A 23575-nucleotide genomic window follows, 5' to 3' on the forward strand; every position below is an offset into this window, starting at 1 on the left:
CACAGGCAAAATATACTAGAGATCCCAAATCTCCTCTACAAATCAACTCATCCTCCTTTGGCCTGCTCATACCCCACACAAATAACTCGCACTGCTGCCTCTGAGCAATTCGTATAGCCCTGGATCTGCCTCTAACTGGGTTGTCTAGCCTCCCTTTGCCTCTGGAATGAATTTGCTCTGCCTTCAGGACACCGATCTAACCTTTGGCAACTGAACAAACCCTCTTCAGGTAACTTGAACTATTGGACCGATTAACTCGCACTCCTCAAATCAGCCTCTTCTGCAGATAATTCAGCCTCATCTCCCTGCCTCTTAGACAGTGGAAAACTGAGGAAGATCTCCTCCGAATCTCTCCTCCCAAATCTCTGTTGCTCCCTCTCTCTGATGCTCTTTCCCTGGCTCGAATTATACCCTCATTGAAAACTGAGAGCTGGGTAGCTCGATCTGCCTTGCTCACAATGATCACAATGATGTTATCTCCAAGCCCTTTGATCTACTCTTATAATCTCTCATTGGAGTCTCAACGACCACGGTTTAATCTCCATCGACAGCTAAGATCAATTAGACTTCATCAATAGAAGCCTCTAGAGCAATCTCGAACATCCTTAATTAATTAACTTTAATTTACCACTTTTCCTAAGTTAAGAAATATTTTAATTATGGCAAATTAATTTAATTAAGGTGTTTCCCAAGCTTATCTCGCAAAACATTTTCTGGGTTTTGGAGATCTAGTGTTCCTTAGCCTCTTAGCATCATCTGAGACTAGAACACCTGTCCAATACTACCATATCCATCAAAAACTAACAGTTTCTTGTATTATGTAACATTTATTGATGATTTCTCTCGAAAAACATGGATCTACTTCATGAAGACAAAAGATGAGGTCTTTAGCAAGTTTCAAGAATTCAAGGCTCAGGTAGAAAACTTGACAGGGAAGAAGATCAAGACTCTAAGGTTAGATAATGGAGGAGAATACACTTCCAAGGAACTCATTTTTTTTTGCAAAGAAGCTAGGATTAAGAGGGAGTTGATAGTCCCTTACAACCCTCAATAGAATGGGGTTGCCGAAAGGAAGAATAGGACTATTGTGGAAGCTTCTAAGGCAATGATTCATGATCAAGATTTTCCCATGTTCTTATGGGGAGAAGCATCCAAAACAGTAGTTTATGTGCAAAACAGAAGTCCTCACCAGATTTTGGAATTCAAGACTCCTGAAGAAGTTTTCACAGGTGAGAAACCAGAGGTTGGGCATTTGAGGATCTTTGGTTGTCATGTTTACATTCATGTACCCAAGGAGAAGAGGACGAAGTTGGAGCCTTCTGGAAAGAAGGGAAAAATTGTTAGGTATTTTGAGTCGTCACAAAATTTATATTCCAAGGCAGCGAAATATTGAAGTCAGTAGAGACATTACCTTTGATGAGGATGCAGCCTTCAGGAAGTCTAAAGATGTTGATGATGATGAAGAACATGAAGCTCCCAAGGATGTAGGTTTAGGACCATTTGAACCTGTGGAACATCTTTCAAATCATCAAGAAGAGCCAGAAGGGCCAAATGATCCAGTGGACCCACCTAGGGTTGTTGTTCTAGAACCCAAGAAGAGACCAGCATGGCTTCGAAGTACATTGCAGGAAGCAGAGGGACATGCAGCTCCTCGTGGCACTTTCAGAGAAAGCAAACGTCCCAAGACATACTCTAGATATTCAACATTGATGAGTCGTATCATTTATTCCAAGCCATCCAACTCTGAGGAGGCAACAAGTCCGCAAGTTTGGAAAGATGCCATGGTAGAGGAATATCAGTCCATGAAGAATGATGTGTGGGTGTCATGTCCCTTCCTAAATTATTTTGGAGCAGTATTAAATTCTACATTTTGGGGCCAATTTTGGAGGTGATGGGGGCCCATTTGATTTTATTAGGAGGCTAGACTTATGAGAGGTTATTTCGATGTGGTTAAGTATACGTGGGGGCCACCCATACTAGGGGAATACGCATTCCCTAGTTCGATTTGCATAGAAGGGAAATCGATGGTTAGGTGAGGGGGCTCGCGATGGACGGAAAAGTGCTCCATAAAATCTATATAAGGAAGGTAGCTCTCCTCATTTGGATATATTATCTTTTGAGATATTGAACTCAATCTTAGTTGCTCGAGCTGCTTAGCCCGGTTACTGTGTTGTTTAGCACACGAGTGTCTTCGAGCGGAGATCTCAACCCTTGCTTCAGTGGAATTCAAGTGCCAGCCCTAGAAGGGAGTTCTTCTTCATCTCAGTTTGTAGCAGTAGTAGGGAGACGAGTAAGTTGAGTAGTAGCAGCAGGGGGAGTAACAACAATGCAGGGATTGCGCAATCACAGTGTGAGGCACTCCGAGAAGTTGGGGAGATAGGAGCATCCTTCATCATTTTCAGGAGCATAGAGGATAGCTACAGACAAGAGGGCCATCCTACACACAGCTCTCATTTCATTACATTCAAGACTGCATCATCTCCTCCATGACTGCGTAGTCATTGGAGTGAGACTCTTTGGGGTAGCACCATCCGGGGGAGTTTGGAGTTGGGAGGCTGGGAAATCATTAGGAGGGCCATTTGAGGAGGATTGTTTCAGTAGGGAGAGCAGAGATTGACAGGATTAGTCACAGCAACATAACTCGAAATTGGAGGAGGGCCAAGCTGTGAAGAGTCAATTTTTGAAGGTTGGAACCAATGGAAACCCTTTCTGGCTTTTTGTGGGTTTTGGGCAAGGATCACACTCCTAATTTTTGGAAAATTTCTGGGCAGATCTAAGTGGTCAAACAGGGGTCCCAACTCAGCCAGCAATTAGAGGAGCTAAGGGGAATTTGGGCCAAAATTCTGAGGCCAACATTTGGCCAATTCCTTCGTGGGTTATTCTGGGTATTTGGTGAAGAGGCCGGAACTAATTTCCCGTAATTTTCTGAGCACCGGAGGTGGGGTTTCCAGCAACATCTTTGCAGCAGACAACACAGTTTCACAAGGGCAGCATAGGGCATCATTGCAGCAATTATTTGTGCCATCTGGGCTTGACATATTACCACATGGGCTTGATCACGCTTGCCATTGAGGCAAGCCCAAGTGCACCACTTCCACATTATTGTACTTTTCTCCCAGATTATAATAAAATGGCTCAACTATTGGTTATTTCTGAACTTTTTATGGGTGTGCACTGAATGTTTCAATTTTATGGTGTTGTTTTTATTGTTTGCTTTGCATAGCACTATTTTTCCTAGTTTGGAACATTATAGTGGGATATTGTGTCAAACCCTGAGGGGAAGTCTGTGGTGACTTCCAAGTGGACCTACAAGATCAAGCATGTAGTGGATGGCATCATAGAGAAGTACAAAGCGAGATTCATGGCAAGAGGGTTCTCCTAGAAAGGGGGAGAGGACTATGAAACATTTGTTATGATTGCCAGGTACACTTCTATTAGAACTATTATTTTTATTGCTTCTATTATGGATTGGAAATTGGATGCGAAGACAATTATAAGTTAGAAAATCAAAAGGAAAAAAATATTTTCTTACTTTGATAATAGCTTGTGATAATTTTGAATTATATTATCTTCTCTTGTCTTCTTTCATCAAGCAACTATCAAACCAAAAAGAACATGAAGATCACAAGAACAATATAACACAGTATGTAGGCTCTTAGCTAGGGCAAAACCCCTATCCTAGGGGGAAACCCAGTCAAAATGTTATCTTCTTCTTATAGAACCAAGACAAAATGAGAGCTTCAAGACCTTTAGACCAAGACAAAGATTCCATCCAAGCACCAAGTCATCCTTCCAAGAAATAATTCTTCATATAAGCCTAAGTCAACAAAGTCAATGAAACTCAAACTTCTATTTTGTTGGTCAAATCAGAGTTTTGACCCTTTACTGCAGGTTTGCAATTCGATCTGCAAATTTCGGCCCTACAACAATTCATAAACCCTTGTCCTTTTTGCATGTGTGAGCAGAAATAGTTAAGAATTAGGTCTTCCTTCCTTCGCTAAGGATTCTTCTTCTCTTCTAGTCTCTTCACACTTCCTTTCTTATTGTTTCTATTGTAGATTGAACTAAGTAATTGTGTTAAATGAAGACAAATTTCACTTCTATATATAAATTTCCATGTGGTCGAATAGCCTTTCTAGGCCGACTTCTTCAAGATAGGTCGACTTGGTCTTGGAGGACTCTTTTGACACTTTAGACACAAAAATAAATCTTCTTTCTTGATGCAAAATGCCCACTAGGATATTATATACATGACAATGACTCTCTTGATTTATGAAAAATAATATTTTGACTTGAAAAGACCTAAAAGCATGAAGAACATGCTTGACCTAATTAACTTGAGCATGAAACCCATGCTTATAAAATAATAATTTCTTTTCTTCTTTTTCTTTTTACATCAAATATACAAAATCAAGAGTACATGAGTCATTATGAAGACCGAACCTAGTTACATCTTTCAAGACTCCCTCTTAACTAGGGAGGTATTCATAATTGTACAAATGGTACAAGGATGACCTCAGGTTGAAATGTTCTAAGAAGAGTATCACAATCAGCATATACAATGCTAGGGATTTAAATACCATCTAGGCTAGTTGTGAAGGTATCAACTCGTCGAGAGATCAAGGTAACAACTAGGCTACTTGCTAAGATACCAACATGGATCTAGGTACCATTCAAGCTACTTGCCAAGGTACCAACCCAGCAGAAGTCTAGGTATCATCTAGGCTTCCTGCCAAGATACCAACAGGGATCTAGGTACCATCTAGGCTACCTACCAAGGTACCAACTGAACACACATCTAAGTATCATCTAGGCTTCCTGCCAAGATACCAACATGGATCTGAGTACCATCTAGGCTACTTGCCAAGGGAGTGATGTAGGTGGTATCGGGAGGCGGGACCATGCAACCAAAATCGGGATTTCCCACATAATGCCAACCCTAAGGCTAATGGCCAGTAAAGGAGATCCCACAGGACTAGCATACAAAGGTAATCACGAAATCAGACAATGGAGACAAGAATACAAAATTTACCCAATCTTTCGGTCAAATCCCCCACTAATTCATGCCCAAAAGTGCCCATGATAAACAAGGAAAACTACTCAACCATATTAATGAAAACTCATACCTTTGGGGTCAGAAGGCCCACCTTCAAACATGCATTCATAACAGATGGGGGAGGGACCACATGGCTAGCTCAGGTGGCAAAGAAAATGGAACATTGAGCTATCTGGGTACTGCAAGCGGTTGCTACCTGCCGGCTCGCTGCACACATTTTGTCAAAGTTCCAAGGAAGCGAAAGTACCAAAAGATTTTTTCAAGTGATCGGATCATCTTTCAACAGTTACATGTGTCATTGTAAACCCATTCTGCAAGTTTTGTAATGTAAATGATGCTAGTAAGACTGCGAACGTATGTAACAACCTAGGTAAGTCTACTATTTTGGCGAAAAGTTTCATCCTAGGAGGTTTTTTGTCTCACTGACTCATTTGTGTTTCTAAAAATGGATGGTCGGCAGAGTTTTTCTCTCCAACCTCACCCCAAAGCTAAGGTGGAATTCTTCGTCAAAGTCTTAGGTGAGTCCTAGTGTTCTAGTAGAGTCTTATGTAAAAGTGATTTGGGAATAATTTAAGCTAGTTAGCTAAATTATATTATTACAAAATCACTTTGTCTACTAGATCATGTTGTGTCGCAGAATTGGGTATCTGTCTTAATTTTTAGGTAGCACCATGAATGAGAAATTATAGAGTAATGTGAGTACAAACATAACATTTTTATTTGAAAACATACCAAAGATGGCCAGACTGCATTGATAGTATAAAACAAGTACGTGTATAGCAAAACAGAAGAAAGATGCTATATTAATGTTCGTATAAGATTGAACAAGTCACAGAAGGATAAGAAATACACCTTTGTAAGAGGAGCATCAATTCGACCCTGCTTTTGTTTTGGGATGCCAATAACTAATGCCCAGTATCTTCTCTTTAACTTTCTTCCACACAAAGCAAGATCCTATATAGCTGAGACATTTAGTATATGAAACAAGACAGCTAGAAAAAGTTTCAATAGAAGTTGTGCTGCAAACTTAAATGAAACCCAAAGAAGAAATTTTCTACAAAAATATTTAATTGAAACCAATTAAAGAGTGCATGGCTTAAAAAGGCTTTTAAATGCTTCTACATACCTCAGAATTGGATACTGTGGCAGTTTTTTCACGGAACACAGAATGGAGAAGAGCAGCACTTTCACGTGTCCTTGCCATCACCAAAACCCCACTACTTTCCTTGTCAAGTCTATGTACCTAAGATCAACCAAAGAGCCAATGTAAGTACATCTGTAATGCCTTCAAACTTCAAAGACTTCACATGTGGAAGTATTCCCTGAGGATAATTCCCCAATGCTGTTCTTTTCAACAATTGTAGAAAAATGTTACATCTAATCCTGTTTCCCTAACACCTTGTCTTGTGACTCGTAAGTAGATAAACTGCTGAAAAACCCAGGTCAGAGTGCTAAAGTCAGATGATGACAGGAATCCCTGCACCTTAATGTTAGAAATTTTGTTTGTCCCATTCCAATAGGAAAATGATACTTTTGAACCTTCGGGAGTATAAAAAGCAAAATTCAAAAGGTCAATTCTCATATTTCATAAATCGGGATAAACATTTTTCTAGGAGAAAGAAGGAAACTGATTAGTGAACAATAAAACATAAACAAGCCTGAATTATAGGTAGCATCCCACTTTACATGACCATAAGAAATTATAGAAATAAGTTTGTTCATATCAAAACTAATTAGCATGGTCGATATATGGCTTGAAAGAGAAATGCCAAAATGAAATGTAAATATATTGGCATATCACAGAGGGACCAAATCTAGCCACTTACCGTGTTAAAATAAACACATACCAAAATACAACCCCCATACTCCATCACATTATTTAGCTGAATTTATACACTTCACTCCTTTTTAAATTGAAGATATGTGTTCATTATTAGGCAACATTGTATACATCATAGAGTTCTATTCCACCTACTGCTTTAGGTCCATATTGACCTCTAAATTAAAAGTTACCTAAAAAACAAAGTCTGCTTTAAAATATTTCGACAGGTTGTAAGCCAATTTATCTTTAGGTTTCTTCATAATTTATAAAAGGGACAGAGATACATCAACCAAGAAAGACAAAGACTATCACATGACAGAAAATGAGAAAGAAACAAAGAAAATATATTGATTTTGTGCAAATGACTGAAAGGCAAAAAGTAATCAATGGCACTGCCTTATACATCATACATCATAGACAATATTAGTCACAAGGTAGAGTAAACATAGACTCGAAGTCCACTGAATATGGAGGTTAGATTTCTGCCAAAAACCTCACGTGCTGAACAGCACAAAGTTGAGTTGGCTCAACAGCTCAAGCAAACAGTAGTATAATTTTCAGATTGACAAAGGCCCCCAAATGATGGCCCTCGTCTCCTATTTATGCTTGCTGCCCTCTTCCTCTCCTCATGGACCCCATTCTCCACTAGTACACCTTCCCTCCCCTTCTCTCTCCACAAGTGTATTTTTCCAAAGGGAGTATGAATTCCCTTTGTGTGTGGCCCCCACAACCCACCAAAATTCGATTTTCTCCTTATCCTAAGTCAAAATACCAAAAATTGTGGCTAATTTCAAAATTGTCAAAAAGTGGAATATTTCCTAAGTGGCTTAGGAAAATTGGGGAATTACAGCCCTCCCCATCAAAAATTTCATGTCCTCAAGCAATGCCCGAACAAGCATTCCCACTATCTGATGGCCCAAACAAGCACTGCAAACAATACTGGTGTCCCAAATATGCCACTGAGTCAACCCTATCCCATGCACTATCCTGACACACAGGAATCCCTCGATCCCAGGATCCCAAGCCACCCTGATCAATGTGGAGCACCCCTTGCTCCACTCACTATCCAGCCAAGTATAGGTACCAAGAACCCTCTGCATATTATCAATAACTAGAGCATCATGATAATGTAGGACTTTGTCCAACTCCCCATAACACTGCCCTACCAAGTAGTCCACCTCATGCACTCCAAGAGTAAACTTCTGAAGATACAACCCAAACCCTGTGGGGAGGAAGTCTCTCCCACATGAGCTTCCCCTAATATCCTTCTGGTTACTAACCAGCCATGCTGATGAAGTCCCCCATGACATTAGCGAGTCACCAAAGCCCAATGGAAGATCTAAATGATCTCCCCTTGTAGTAGCCAGATCATCCCTAAAGCTTGTTGAGTTGTCTCGTACTGCGATGCTCGAGTCCCATGCTCATCCCTGAAAGGCACCATCATGTTGTCATTGCGCCATCTAACTCTAACAGGCTACCCATCGTGTGCACATTGTATCCTCCTCCCCTAGAACCTGGTGGCTAAATATCGACGAAGGCCAAACTCATCCTGCCCAAGTATCTCTATGATGTCAATGTCTACCCATCCATCGCTAATCTCGATCTTGAGTTGCAACTGAGAAAACCTGCCTTACCGAACAATGGAGGCCTCAACGATCCCCCATGTGTCAACCCCAACATGAGCTAGATCACCCTCTACTATGGTCCTGCTCCTCACAAAATGGCCTGTCAGCCAACTGAATACTTGGGGTCCATAGCCAAACCTACTATGGCATAGCTCTGACAACTATTGGAATCCATCTGTGCCTCGCCCCTAATCCCTACATGCAATCAACATATAGGCTCCAGATACCATGAACTAATCTGATGCATGCTAAACTACCATGTGCCTGCCATTGCGCAGTACCATCGACCGCTGAAAGCCACATGTGCCAAATAGCTACGCCCTGAATGCAGCCAATAGATGGGTATCTGATACTCGCAATCAACTCAATGTATGCGGATTTGTCCTGCTCTTGCCAACCATCACCACTAAGATTGTCATTCACCCTCTCGATAATGTGTCAATACAATGTCTAGAGCCCAGACACATACCAGAAAACTACCTCAGTCGTACATGGTATCCTCTGCTCATGCAGGGTCTTGACATGCCCCGCAAAAAGAGTGGCACATGTCTCGCTCGTGACTAGCTCCCCAAGCATAGGCTCAGTGATGAACGATATGCCACCCCTACAAAATATCACCTCATTCCCCGACCCGTGGCTCTCAACTCACATACTGACCCCATGCCACCCCTGAGAAGTCTCTCCCATCGTGTGTTGAGTGCCCTCCAAATATCTCAAGTGAGCCCCTCGTTCCCTGCTGCTCGTGCCTAGAGTGTCAAAGGACAACAGTCGAATCATTTGTGCCTGTAAGCGATGTAGAAGAGGAACAGGCATGTAAGTCACCATGGATATCATCAAGTGTCTCTCAGTTGCATTCTCGTCGATCCTGGGTGAACTACACACAAAGGTATGCCCAGTGTCTCTATCCATAAGTCTCCTTGGAGGCAACAGTCCAAGACCCCGTTGTGTAGCACCATACGCCATTGCATACAACCGAGCATCCCTAGACTCCTCGAGAAGCCACCGTACTCTGTGACCTACCCTTGTACACCACTGGATACCCCCTGCTACTATTGTACCATCCTCTATCATCTTGTGTCTTGCCTGTGTCACTATACATGATAATCCCCATAGGTACTGAATGTGATGCGAGTTGCTTCTCCTACTCCACAGTGCAATCCAACACACTGGCACACCACGATGCATCTCCATGGCCACTTGCAAAACGTTGCTCAACGTTGGATGATCATACACTCCCCTAAATGTCAAAGCCTAAAGATGTGATAGTACGCATCGGCCCGCACCCAACTAACATCATCACCTCCATTGTCGCATCACCATACCCTTTGATGAATGGATTCCCCTCCAAATCCTCCCTGAGAGACCTGAGAAGTGAATCTCCCTACATACCAGTAGCGATGCCACCACGACTCTGCTTCTTTGTGTCCTCTGTGCCCCACGTAACTGTGGAGAATCCCCAGCCCCATACAAGGAATTGTTTGGTGGCCTTCCAATGCCACCTCCTCTGACAATTGTGAAAAATCGGAAACTCGATTCCTATTGCAGCAACTAGAAATAATACTCCTAATTGTTAAATTAATTTTCAACAATTTATTTACTGTGTGCTACAACAAACACTGAATCAATCACAGTGCAACCTACACAAATAAAACTGCGAAAGAAATAAACACTGGAAGAAATGCTAGTGCACACACACAAAATGACATAATTATTTTTTGACAAATGTCCCCGGAAAAACCCAACTCGACAAAACCGGTGCAGCAGCTGAGCGTTTTATTATTATGTAGCAGTGAAATAAACTGAGTACAAATGGATGTCGAAACTGGTGATCCTACAGAGAAATACTGGCAAGCAAAAGTTAAAACTAGTGAGGAGAAATTCCTCAATCCATAGGCAAATCCTAGCACTAACCTCAGCTCAAATTGAGCCATCCAAACTGCCTCTGCGCAATCACTGTGTCACCTTAGCACAGTTGTTGTTGCTCTTAGCTTGGAACAGCTTCTCCTCGAGCCGTCTAACCAACTATTGTCTAGGAAAACATCTCACCTGGTCTCTAGATCCTCTGCCCAGCTTCTGGCACTAAATTCTGCTTCTCCCCAGTAATTCGACTTTGCCTCTAGAGGCTACTACGCTGCTCTGCATCAGCCTCATTGTGGCTTCTCTGCCTCTTTGGAAATGCACTCACCATAACTGGAAATCTTCCTTCGGCTTCATCGTCTCTGCCCCTCTCTTACTGCATCGATTTCTCTAGCTCTCTCTCCGGCAACTGAATGTTGCTACTCGGGAAATAGATCTGCTCATGAAATCGAACTGCACAAGTGATTTCTCCAAGCCCCATCGACTTCTTCTTATAATCCTCTATTGAGACTTCAACGACCAAGATTAGATCTTAATCAATCGCTAGGATTAACTTGAAGTCGATCCATGTGAGTTTCTAGAACATTCACACCTTAATTAATTCTAATTAATTAGTCATATTCCCTAGGTTCAGACTTAGGAAATATTTAAAAACTCACTAATAATCTAATTAACTCATTTCTAGGCGGAATTTCCAGAAACGATTTATGGGTTTTGGAGATCTCATGTATTCTAGCCTCTCCACAAAATTTCAAAGCTAGAACACATTCGATTCTACAAAAACTAACACTCCCTCTTAGCGAGGAATGTGTTCTAGAGCTACTACCTCTTGTAGCAACACCCTGTCTCTACATCATCTCCTGTCATGCCACTGATCTCTGGTTGCTGCTGCCCACCAACTACTGCGCAACTCTGATATCTATTGCATCTGTGTTGTTGTTGACCCTGCTAAACTGTTTCCAACATTGCATCTGCACTGCAACTCCCTCTCCATCTATTGTTGTTGCAACTGCAACATCTGCAACTGAAAAACATCCTAAATATTGAATCAACTATGATCAATATGATGCATTTGTCTCCCGAGTCTCTGACTGCTGCTAGTATTTGCATTGTCATTGAGGCATATGTGCTACTACTGACTCTACACTGTGCCAACTGCACTGCTATCAATTCTGCACTGCCTTCCCCAACATCTGACTGCAACTAGACTCTGCATTTGTCACTCTGGCATCTGACTGCATATACAGCCACTGATCCATCCTGCTACAAAATACTGTGGGCCCTCGTAGCTAGGTAATGATTCAAGAAGTGGACCTCCTCAAGAATCCTGCCTATCTGTAACACTCTGGGGCTACAACACCAAGTCACCCCATTTCACTCCTGGGGGTATGTCAGCAAACATGGCAAAGTCTTCCTCCAGCCTGGACGAAAGCCTATTGATCTCTACTAAAGTTGCCTGCTGGTCTTGCTTCTCCTCCTTGTCCTTCTTTCTAAGAGGACACTGGGTGTTGTTGTGACCAAGCTCACCACATATGAAGAACTTGACCTTCAGCAGGTCCTTCTTCTTCTTTCTCTGCTCCCCTTGTCCCTCACTGGGACCCTTAGATGTGAGGTCCATATTCTGGTCCTCCTTCACCTGCTTTGATCCACTATTGCTGCCACTGATGGAGCTATTCACTAGGTCTCGTCTTAACTCCTCCCGCTGCAAATTGGCCCACATCCTGTCCCACCTCAACAAGGTGTCTCTACCTAAGATACTTTGGACAAATACCTGCCACTCCTCTAAGACACTATTGAGTGCCAATCGCATTAGCTCTGTGGGTTGAGGCGCTGCAACAACAGCTGCAAGTTGGTCTCGGATCTCCTAAATCTGGGTGAGGAAGAGGTTTGTGCATCCCCCTTTTTGCATCCTAGTGCATCTCAACTTCTCCTCTAAGTACATCTTTCGTTGCTCGGAAGTGCCCGGGTACAGCGTCGAAAGTGTATCCCACATCTCCTTGGCAGTGCCTTTTCCAACTATGTGAGAAACAATCTGATCTCGAACACCATCAACTATCAACCTCTTCGCTCGCGCCATCTCCTTTCTGTATTCCCTCAGCTGATCTACATCCATGGGGATAACTACCACTACATCTATGAATGGTTTCTAGCAATATTCCTCCAAAAGGAAGGACATCCATGCCTTCTAGATGACATAGTTGGAAGCACCAACTAACCTGTCCTGATCTCTAAGTCCAGTAGTGGTCATCTCAAACAATGTCGAAAATCTCCTCTTCCCTTCTGCTCAACTGCTACTAGGCTATTCACACTCCCTTCTGGAGTGAGAAATTATGCTCACAACGGCTGTTGATTTGGAAGGGAAATCGAACTTCTTGAGACTAGAAGTTCCCTGAGGAAAATTTTCCCTCACCATGTGCTCTTCTTCCACCCAATAGTAGTTCTGCTCTAGCAAACTACTACAAAACTACTGCGTCTAGCTAGAGATCTGCTATGCGAAAAATACTATTTGCTCCCTCTGCCTCTGGAATCCCTCGATCTGGAGATATCGAATTTTCCTATCCTTCTCTCGGAAAAATCGATTCTCCTCAAGTAATTCGATGTCTTGGCCACGGTGACTGCGCTGCCTCTGGGGTTTCAATCTGCTGCTCATACTTGAACAATGAAACTCATGATTTCTTCGCTATTGAGCTCTCCAACTGATCATCCATACTCTAATACCATGTGAAAAATCAGAAACCTAATTCCTATTGCAGCAATTGGAAATAATTCTCCTAATGGTTAAATTGATTTTCAACAATTTATTCACTGTGTGCTACAGCAAATACTGAATCAATCACACTCCAACCTACACAAATAAAACTGCGGAAGAAATAAACACTAGAAGAAATGCTAGCACACACATAAAAAGACGATAATTTTTGGACCAATGTCCTTAGAAAAACTCAACTCGGGAAAATCGGTGCAACAGCTGAGGGTTTTATTATTATGGAGCAGTGAAATAAACTGAGTACAACTGGATGTCGAAATTAGCAATCCTACAAAGAAATACTGGCAAGAAAATCTAGTGAGGAGAAATTCCTCACTCCATAGGCAAATCTGAGCACTGACCTCAGCTCAAATTGAGTCATCCAAACTGCCTTTACACAGTCACTGCGTCACCCTAGTGCAGTTGTTGCTGCTCTCAGCTTGGAACAGCTTCTCCTCAAGCCGTTTGACCAACTGTTGTCTGGGAAAATGTCTCTCCTAGCCTCTGGAACCTCTGCCTAGCTTCTGGCACTGAAATTCTGCTTCTCCCCAGCAATTCGACTTTGCCTCTAGAGGCTACTACGCTGCTCTGCATCAGCCTCACTGTGGCTTCTCTGCCTCTCTGCAAATGCACTCACCGGAACTGGAAATCTTCCTCCAGCTTCACTGTCTCTGCCCCTCTCTCACTGCTTCGATTTCTCTGGCTCTCTCTCCAACAATTGAATGTTGCTACTCAAGAAATCAATTTGCTCATGAAATCGAACTGCACAAGTGATTTCTCCAAGCCCCATCGACTTCTTCTTATAATCCTTTGTTGAGAGTTCAACAGCGAAGATTAGATCTTAATTGATGGCTAGGATTAACTTGAAGTCGATCTGTGTGAGTTTCTAGAACATTCACCCCTAATGATAAAATAATGTGCAAATAAAACCCCTATTGCGGACAAGCCCACCAAACTAGCTCACAAGTGTAAAAATAAGCCTCACAAGGGGCCAAATAATAATTTGTACATGTCGTGGGGCCCTCCAAAGGCATAATAATATCCAAAAGTGCCATATTGAGGAATAAATTCCTCGGAATATGATGGACAAGGGGGTGGCCCCTTGTTCTCCAAGTAGTAGACCTGTGGTGCTCCCAGTGGATTTGAGGGCACATAAATGACCCCATGGGTCTCCATATGAATCAGAGATGCCTATAGATCCTCTACAAGGGTCCAAGTGGTGGAATGAATGTTGCCATGACATCGTACAAGTCCTGGGACACCTGCCAAGAGTGTGGGGCTCCTGTGGGGGCCTATTGGGCATAATGTACCAAGCATATCATCATCATCCCAAAAGTGGATCGCTAGTAGTCTCTGAGCATCCATGAAGATCCGTGGAGTGTTTTCTATTGTTGTGGAGGCCCATGGTTCTCTATGCACACCCTACATGTGCCAATGTAGACCTTTTGGGTTAGGATCCCATATAAGGCGACCAAACCCAAATGGGAACCACCTGTAATCCTGCATAAGATCCAATGGGTCCCCTAGGCTCCCAGTGCAACCAGTCATTAAAATAATAGAGTAAATGAGCTCAATGGCATGCCCTTCCGTAGTGGACTTTGTCATGTGTTTGTGTCTCCAAGCTCCAAAGGGGGTTAGCCAAGTACCTTATTAGGTGGTTTCAACCCTTAAAGGGTATAGTATGTCCAAGGTACATCCCTCTATTGGGGGTGGCAAGTGACAAATAAGTAGAGTGGAATGGGGAATGAGAGGGGCAATCTTGGGCCACATAGTTGGGCATAGGGGTAGCTAGATAAGGGCAAACCCACACCTGGGTATGTAATGTATAGGAGGGAGCAATCCTGGTGCATGAGGCGCCCCAGCCCAAAAATTGTTTCTTTAATTAATTGCTCGCGGCTCAAAGGAAAAGAGCATGATGTGTAAGATATAACAGTGATTACCCCCTTCAAGGTAGGGTAGTTCATTGCCCTCCAAGGGTTGGGACAATCATGGGTTCCTGAATGATAAAGGAGGCTCATCTAGGGCCTATGGAACCAGGGTGATGGCCATGGATTGGGGTAGAGCTCATGTATTGGCTTTTGCCCACGTGCTAATTATTTTTGTCCCGACCATCTTTTGCATTTTGTGGTACAATTTCCTGTTAAATGTGGCCAATTATGCTTTTTCTTCTTTTTAAGTTGCTTCAACCTCCGGGGCATCATTCTAGGCCTGACCCAAGGTGGGGGCAAGGGGATAGGGAGGCTAGCCCTATGTGGACCCAGAATGGGAATGTGGGCCCAGGTGGGAGAAATGATGAATGGGGTATAATGAGTGGGAAGGGAGTAATGTATGCGGGTAAAGGAGTGGGACCACGCACCCAAAGTTGGGGTTTCCCAAGTAGTACCACCCTAGAACCAAATGGGGTTTCCCAAGTAGTACCACCCTAGAACCAAATGGTCAATAAAGGAGATCCCACGAGACTAAGATTCAAGGGTAACAACCAAAAGAGATCAAGGAGACAAGAGTACAAACTAAGCCCACTCTTTCCGCCAAATCCCCCCATCAATCCATACCCAGAAGTATCCATGATAAATAAACCCAATACTCAATTATCAAATGACAAGACATACCTTTAGATTCGGGAGGCCCACCTTCAAACATACGATCAATACAGGTGGGTGAGGGACCACATGGCTAGCTTAGGTGGCAGAGAAATGGCACAAGGAGCTAGCAGGAGGCATCAAGGGGCTGCTGGCTGCCGGCTGAGGCTCATCATGGAGAAAATATTTCTCCTCGGGATATCACCCACAAAATGGTGGGTAACAGTGCCCATATTCTTGACAGTCGTAGCATTGAACCTTCGCCATATTCTTCTTCCTTTTCTAAGGACCAAACTTTCCTTTTCTCTTCGCCATGGCAACAAATGCTTGTGTTTGCTCGTTTGATCCTACATCACTTTTTGCCTTTAGCCTGGTTTCTTCAATTTTGCATAGTGACCACAGTTCATTGAACGGGTAGCCTCTTTCTTTCCATAGATGCTTGATGTAAAGTTGCCCCATTCCTCTGGTAGTGCATTGAGTACTATAGTTGTCATTTCCTTATCAGACATTATTTCTCCCAACTCTTGTAGTTGGTCTCTAATTTCTGACACCCTCATAAAGTATGAGGCTATTCCTTCTTCTTTTGATATTTTCATCTTGTAGAGTTCTTGTCTTAACGAGATCACTTCTCTTGCAGTGCTTACGGAGAATAATTCTACAAGTTTGTCATATATTTCTTTTGATGTTTCTAATTTTGATACATAGGGAATGAGGGGATCTTTGATGGATTCTATGAGAATCTTTTGAACCCTTACTTCCCCTTTCAAGTACTTTGCAAGAGCTTGAGCTTCTTCTTTTGGAGGTTTAGTGATTGAGCCCTTAACGTGATCCATGACTTCATTTTCTATGAGGATCAAATTTGTCCTCTTCTTCCATGCAAGAAAGTTTGATGCCCCAACCAACTTGTTGCTTTCCTTGCAAAAAGACATTTTGATAGATTCAGATGTGGACATAAAGATACTTATTTGAGAAGATACTCCTTGATGACAATATCTTCAATTTGTTGCTTTCTTGATTTTGATGATGATATTGATAATGGAAGATGACTTCTTGATGGAGATGTCTTCCTTCAAAAGGTGATCCTTCAAAGAGGGGGAGATCACCTTGGTTTCTTGATGACAATGCCTTCTCCTGCTTCCCTTGGATGTGTAAACTTCAAGATGCTTCAAAGTCCTTTTAGTGGAGGTAGGGTTTTTAAGGTCTTCCCTTTCTTGAGTGAGGTTCCCAAGAATGCTTTAAGTGTAGAATCCTTCTTTGAACGAACTAGGGTTTGTAGGTCTTCTTCTAGATACTTTCTTCAAGATGATGATGTAATCCTTGTCCTTGTAGTGCCTTTGAGATGAGAGGTCCCTTTTGATGGTTGATGCTCTTGATGATCTTCTAGTGCTTCAGTACTTGAGTGTCCTTCTTTAAGCTGCCCTTCCTTGATTTGTCACCTTAGCTCTGATTCCATGTTGAGAAATCTAGTGCAGTAGTATAAGGATAATTTCTCTTTGTTGATAAATGTTTGTGAGGTGATTTTATTTAACTTGATTAGCTTCTTCTTTTCACTTGATTATTATTGGTGTTTTCTTCATCAAACAGCGACCAAACCATAAAGAACAATGAGACAAAGGACACAAGATATAGGCAATCAGCCTAGGCAAAACCTCTCCAAACTTGACAGGAAAACCCACGAGAATTCTTCTTCTTATAGAATCTTCAATTGACGAATTCCAATACCTAGACCCTTGACCAACAACTCCTCCAAGACCAAGTCAATCCTTGCCTCAAGTCAAAATCAACTTCTTCTTGATGCTGTTGCAATTTCTCCTTCTTCTTTAACCCTCGGCCCTGCAACCCTAGTCTGAAATTCTCGGCCTCTCTTCCTGCAATTCTTGGCCTCCTGTAGTTGATTGTAGATTCCGCACGTGTGACAGAATTAGGGCAACTTTAGCCCTTTTCCTCCTCCACTTTGTTGATTTTTGGTAGCATCGGATGTGCTCTAGCCATGAAAATTGGTGGAGAGGCTAAGGCACATGAGATCTCCAAGACCTAGAAATCGTTTGGAGAAATTCCATCCGGAAGAAGAGATATTAAAATAATTAATATTTTTAATGGGGTTCCTAAGTATAAACTTACGAAAATTAAAATATTAATGTGTATTAATATAATATGGGTGAGAAAGTTCTAAATAACAAGGATCAAGCCAAATCTAATCTTAGTTGTTGATTAGGGACTTAATCTCGACCGTTGAATCATCAACAGGAAAATTATAAGAGGAGACTTGAGGGTTAGTTGGAAACACACCAAGTTGATCAAGAATTTGATTTCCTGGGGCAAGGTTTGCTAAGAAATCGAGTTAGTGATCTGTTGCAGTGAGGGGCAGTTCGGTAGAATGCCGAGAATACATATCAGAGACGCAGAGAAAGTGTCAGAGAGACAACATAAAGCCTTGGAAGGCTGACGCAGAGGCAACCAGGACTGACGCAGAGGCTAAGGAGGCCAGCGCAGGTGACGCAAAGGGCCAAGAGGCTGATGCAGGCAGCACAGAGAGCTGCAGAGCTAATGCTGGGCTGAAGAGGCAGCGCTGAGGAATTTTTGTGGGGCAAACTGAGAGCTAAGAGGCAAACGCAAAGCTGTACAGGGTGACGCAGTCCCTAGAAGGTGACGCGGTCCCTGGAAGTGACGCAATCCCTGGAGGGTGACACAGTTCTGAAAGGAAGCTTGGAGCAGCTTTCATTGCCCAGCTAAGGAACTGTCTAAGTTGTTGTGGGATCAATCATCTAGTTGCTGATCAGCCGGAATATCTGTCTCCGAGGAAAGGTACTTCTACCAAGGAAAATCTCTGAAGGGTGAGCCATACTTGGAACCCTAGTTGTATTCAGAAATTGCATAATAATAAAACCCTCATATCTGTTGCACCGGTTTTCCTGCATTGGGTTTTTCCGGGGACAATTGTCCCAAAAGAACGGTGTCCCTTGTGTGATTGTCTCAGTTATTTCAGTTGTTGATCTGTATATGTGTGAAGGTTGCATTTGTGTTTATTTCGGTATTTATATTAATAAATAACTTGTTAATGGAATGAACAAGTAGGAGATAATAAACCAAATAATGTAGTAGGGATTTCTAATGTGTTAGACTTAAAAATTTTCACATGGTATCAGAGGATTGCAGATCACAGGAGAACTGAAGACGCCAACACGAGAAATATGAAGAATTTGCAATAAAAGCAATTGTCTCGAGAGACAGCGTTGTTCCAGAGTAGAAGCAGCGAGAGAGGAAGTATTACAAAGCCTGCGTCATCATTTCAAGCCAGGAGGAGGGTCAGCGCAGAGGCAGAGAGGGGCAGATCAAACCTACGCAATGCCCGGTCATCTTTCTCAGCCAGGAAGGATCGACACTATGGCCAGGAGGAGCAAATTTAGCCTTTGTCGGGATTGCACAGAGCCTGAAAGGCTCAGTTTCTTCAGTTGTCGGGGCTTGGGGAGCTGTGGGCATATTGTGATTTGAGGTGCAGGTGGGACGTTGTTTCTATCGAAGTTGAACAGTGTCTAAGGAGGCGAGACCAAGGTAGAGGGAGTCACAACCTCGATGGATTTATAGCCAAGGAATCCAGATCCGAGTTGCAGTTGCAAAGAGGATTGGAGAGGAGCGCTTTGACAGTTGGCTAGAGAATTTCTAGAAGGGAAATCAGGACTTAGAGGGAGATTTCCAAGAGGGGAGTCGTGACTCAAGGGAGTCCAGAAGAGGAGCTGAAATGGAAGTCAACCGACTAAGGGATCAGGACAAGTTGGACGGGGCTTCCAACTTTGTCATCTAGTAGGTCAGGATCCTAGCAGTCCAGGATCGACATCGCATCAAGGACTATGCCCTGAAAACTGTGGCTATCCTAGTTGACCCAGCCGAGAACAAGATGTATGAGGATGCAATGGCAAGGGCGAAGTGCATGATCCTAGACGGGGTCAAAGATCATGTCATACCACATATTGTTGAGAAGAACACAACAAAGGAGATGTGGGACACCCTGACCACCTTATACCAGGGCTCTTTCGTGCAGCGGAAGATGTTATTGGAGAATCAGTTGTGGTCATATCAGATGCAAAAGGGAGAGCAGATAGATCCATTCCTTCTCAAGTTGTAGGAGATTCACGACCAGCTTACTTCCATGGGGTCTACACCGGATCCAGAATTTATGGTCAGGACTGCCCTGAATGCAATCTCCGAGGAGTGGGAGACATTTGTCTAAAGTATTTTGGGCAGGGCTACTCTTCCCGGTTGGGAGGAGATGTGGGCAGCTCTTCGCCAGGAAGAGATCAGGAGGATGACCAAGGCGGGAGTAGTGGCAAGGTAAGTCGAATCAAGAAAGAGGAGGAGGAGGATGCAACTCTAGCATCTGCGGGACAGCAAGGGAAGAGGAAGAAGAAGGACATCTCCAAGGTTAAGTGCTTCCATTGTGGGGAGCTGGGACATTATGCATCCCAGTGTCCCAGGAAGAAAAACAAGGGAGAGGCTTCTGATTCAAAGGCAGCTCCAGCTAAGGCGGAGAAAGAGGTCGAGACTGATGACGATTGTGCCATGAGTGCTCATGCACCTCTAGAGAAGAGGTGGGGAGACATCGAGTTGTAGTCAGGAGGACTACATACTAGGGGCAGGATCCTTGAGGTGCCCAAACTCTTGGATCACATCTAGCTACGGGAGCCCTTAACGACAGTAGCAGGATGACAAGGGTCGGGTGGAGCAAAGTGTAGTGGAGCAGCAAGGCAATGCTTGGGTGCAGAAATCTAAGGCAACGCAGTGGAGGTTGCAGCAGTGCGAGAGGCACAAAGGTGTATGCAGCAGCGCAGTGGCAGCAAAGGGAGCACAGGATAGCAGCAGAGGCAGCTTCAGCATCACGAGGCTTCCAGACTGACTGGGATGTCAGTATTTGGGAGAAGACAGTTACTTACTTCTCGGTAACTGGGTTGCAATGCAGCAGTTAGCAGTGGCAGTGCTAGGGGCAACATGTTGAGAGGGCGCTGCAGTACAGATGTAGCAGTGGCAGTGGCAGTGTCAGTGTCATGGGCAACAGTGCAGGAAGAAGCAATGTAGAGGATGTGAGGCAGCAGGCCAAGCGTCAACACAGGTACCGCTGCAAAAGATCAGTGTGATGTTTCTATGGTGAAACATTATTAGAGCACATTCCTCGCTAAGAGGGAGTGTTGATTTTTGGTAGCATCAGATGTGCTCTAGCCATGAAAATTGGTGGAGAGGCTAATGAACATGAGATCTCCAAGACCCAGAAATCGTTTGGAGAAATTCCACACGGATGAAGAGATATTAAAATAATTAATATTTTTAATGGCGTTCCTAAGTATAAACTTAGGAAAATTAAAATATTAATGTGTATTAATATAATATGGGTGAGAAAGTTCTAAATAACGAGGATCAAGCCAAATCTAATCTTAATCGTTGATTAGGGACTTAATCTCGGCCTTTGAATCATCAATAGGAAAAGTATAACAGAAGGCTTGAGGGTCAGTTGGAGACACATCAAGTTGATCAAGAATTCGATTTTCTAGGGCAAGGTTTGCTGAGAAATCGAGTTAGTGATCTGTTGCAGTGAGGGGCAGTTCGGCTAAAGGTCGAGAATACATATTAGAGAGGCAGAGAAAGAACCAAAGAGACAGCGCAGAGCCTTGGAAGGCTGACGCAGAGGCAGCCAGGATTGACGCAGAGGCTGAGGAGGCCAGCATAGGTGACGCAAAGGGCCAAGAGGCTGGCGCAGGCAGCGCAGAGAGCTGCAAAGCTAACGCTGGGCTGAAGAGGCAGCGCTGAGGAATTTTCGTGGGGAAAACTGAGAGCTGAGAGGTAGACGCAGAGTCGTAGAGGGTGACGCAGTCCCTAGAGGGTGACACAGTTCCAAAAGGAAGCTTGGAGCAGCTTTCGCTGTCCAGCTAAGGAACTGTCTAAGTTGTTGTGGGATCAATCATCCGGTTGCTAATCAGTCGGAATATTTGTCTCTGAGGAGAGGTACTTCTGCCAAGGAAAATCTCTGAAGGGTGAGCCATTTCTGGCACCCTAGTTGTATTCAGAAACTGCATAATAATAAAACCCTCATATCTGTTGCACCAGTTTTCCCGCATTGGGTTTTTCCGGGGACGATTGTCCAAAAATAACGGTGTCCCTTGTGTGATTGTCTCAGTTATTTCAGTTGTTGATCTGTATATGTGTGAAGGTTGCATTTGTGTTTATTTCGGTATTTATATTAATAAATAACTTGTTAATGGAATGAACAAGTAGGAGATAATAAACCAGATAATGCAGTAGGGATTTCTAATGTGTCAGACTTAGAAATTTCCACACACCTGGCTTGTGCTAGTCTCTTTGTGACTTCAGCCTGCAAGATACCCTTTTTCCTTTACTTGTTTCTGCCTCCTTGAGTTGACTGTACCTATGATCTGTTGCAGTAGGATAAACCCTAATCTCCTCGCATGTGTGAACAGAAATAGCCCAAAACAGTTCAAAATCACTTTGCTCTTCCTTCTTTCTTGACCTCCTCTTCTTTGCTTGATGTGAGACTCTTTCTTGTCCAATGATCGAACTTTTGTGATCTTGCTTGAATGCTCTTCAAAGTGGTCGACTAGCCTTGTATATATAGGCTTCTTGTCACATCAAATAGGTTGACTTGTCACTGTCCCTTAGGCCGACTTGTCTTTTGAGAAGGTCGACTTGTTGCATGCATTTTGACTTGGTCTTGGAGGGTTCCTTGACTCTATTTTGACTTAAATAATTTTCTTTTACAATATGTAACATGCCCAAATGGGTCATTCATACATGACAATGACTCATAATCCCTAGAAGCTCTCAATGGGAGCTTGACCTATAAAATAAATTCCTCGAGCATGAAACCTATGCCTCAAGAAAACAACAACAAAAAATATTTTTCTCATTATATCAAATACATAAAAATCATGATTACTTATGTCATAATGAAGACCGAACCTAGCTACATATTTCAGTAGTGACTCCTTCATGTCCCTCAAAGCCTTGTGATGGTTCATGTACACTTCCTCAATTTCTTCATTGAGAAGAACGACATTTACATCCATCTGATGTAATTTCATAATAGAAGCAACAATAATTCTAATATAAGTGTACTTGTCACCTAGAGCAGATCTCTTTTCATGATACTCTCCCTCTTTCTGGGAGAATTCTCTAGTCTCAAATCTCGCTTGTACTTGTTTATGTTGCCATCTCCTGCATGCCAGATCTTGTAGATCCATTTGCAAGTCATCACTGACTTCCCTTCGGCATAATCAAGGTATACTTCAAACTTGATCTGCCTACTCCCTCTGAGTTCGAATCTCATTTAGTACGATATCTCTCAACAAAAATCATTGATTCTGGGAGAGTCTTCTTGTCACAAGTTTTGCTTCGTTCTTCCATTACTTCCATTTGTTGCCAGATCCTTGGCAGCCTTCATTATGTACCTATGCCATCTCCTGCATGCTAGATCTTGTAGATCCATTTGGAAGTCATCACTGACTTTCCTTCGGCATAATCAAGGTATACTTCAAACTTGATCTACCTACTCCCTCTGAGCTCGAATCTCATTTAGTACGATATCTCTCAACAAAAATCATTGATTCTGGGAGAGTCTTCTTGTCACAAGTTTTGCTTCGTTCTTCCATTACTTCCATTTGTTGCCAGATCCTTGGTAGCCTTCACTGTGTACCTACAATCCTAACTAGGATGCCATGGAAGAACGATTACAACCCAGCAGAAGAAAACAAAGACAAGAGGTTAACTAATAGTAAAACAATAACAACAATATTAATCAAGTAAGAGAGAAATAAAGTAATTATCTTTTGAGGATTACTGTTAGTTTTTGATGGATATGGTAGCATCAGATAGGTGCCCTAGTCTTTA

General features: G+C 42.9%; 1 protein-coding gene across 3 annotated transcripts in view; it reads right to left on the reverse strand.

The window, feature by feature from the left end:
• Positions 1-23575, reverse strand: part of LOC149140164 (RNA pseudouridine synthase 4, mitochondrial-like) — a 190363-nt gene that overhangs the window by 51389 nt on the left and 115399 nt on the right. For all 3 annotated transcript variants that reach the window (XR_016264531.1, XM_089448578.1, XM_089448579.1), the window contains exons 6-7: positions 6183-6299; positions 5909-6010 (exon numbers count right to left, since the gene is read on the reverse strand). Coding sequence is in view for 2 of the 3 variants with exons in the window: in XM_089448578.1 (XP_089304704.1) it covers positions 5909-6010; positions 6183-6299 (219 nt within the window). In the remaining variant the exon portion in view is untranslated. The remainder of the gene's footprint in view (positions 1-5908; positions 6011-6182; positions 6300-23575) is intronic.

The sequence above is a fragment of the Pinus tabuliformis genome, chromosome X, assembly GCF_031772625.1.
Source record: "Pinus tabuliformis cultivar Carrire ecotype Pingquan chromosome X, CPIR1, whole genome shotgun sequence".
Taxonomy (NCBI): Eukaryota; Viridiplantae; Streptophyta; class Pinopsida; order Pinales; family Pinaceae; genus Pinus; species Pinus tabuliformis.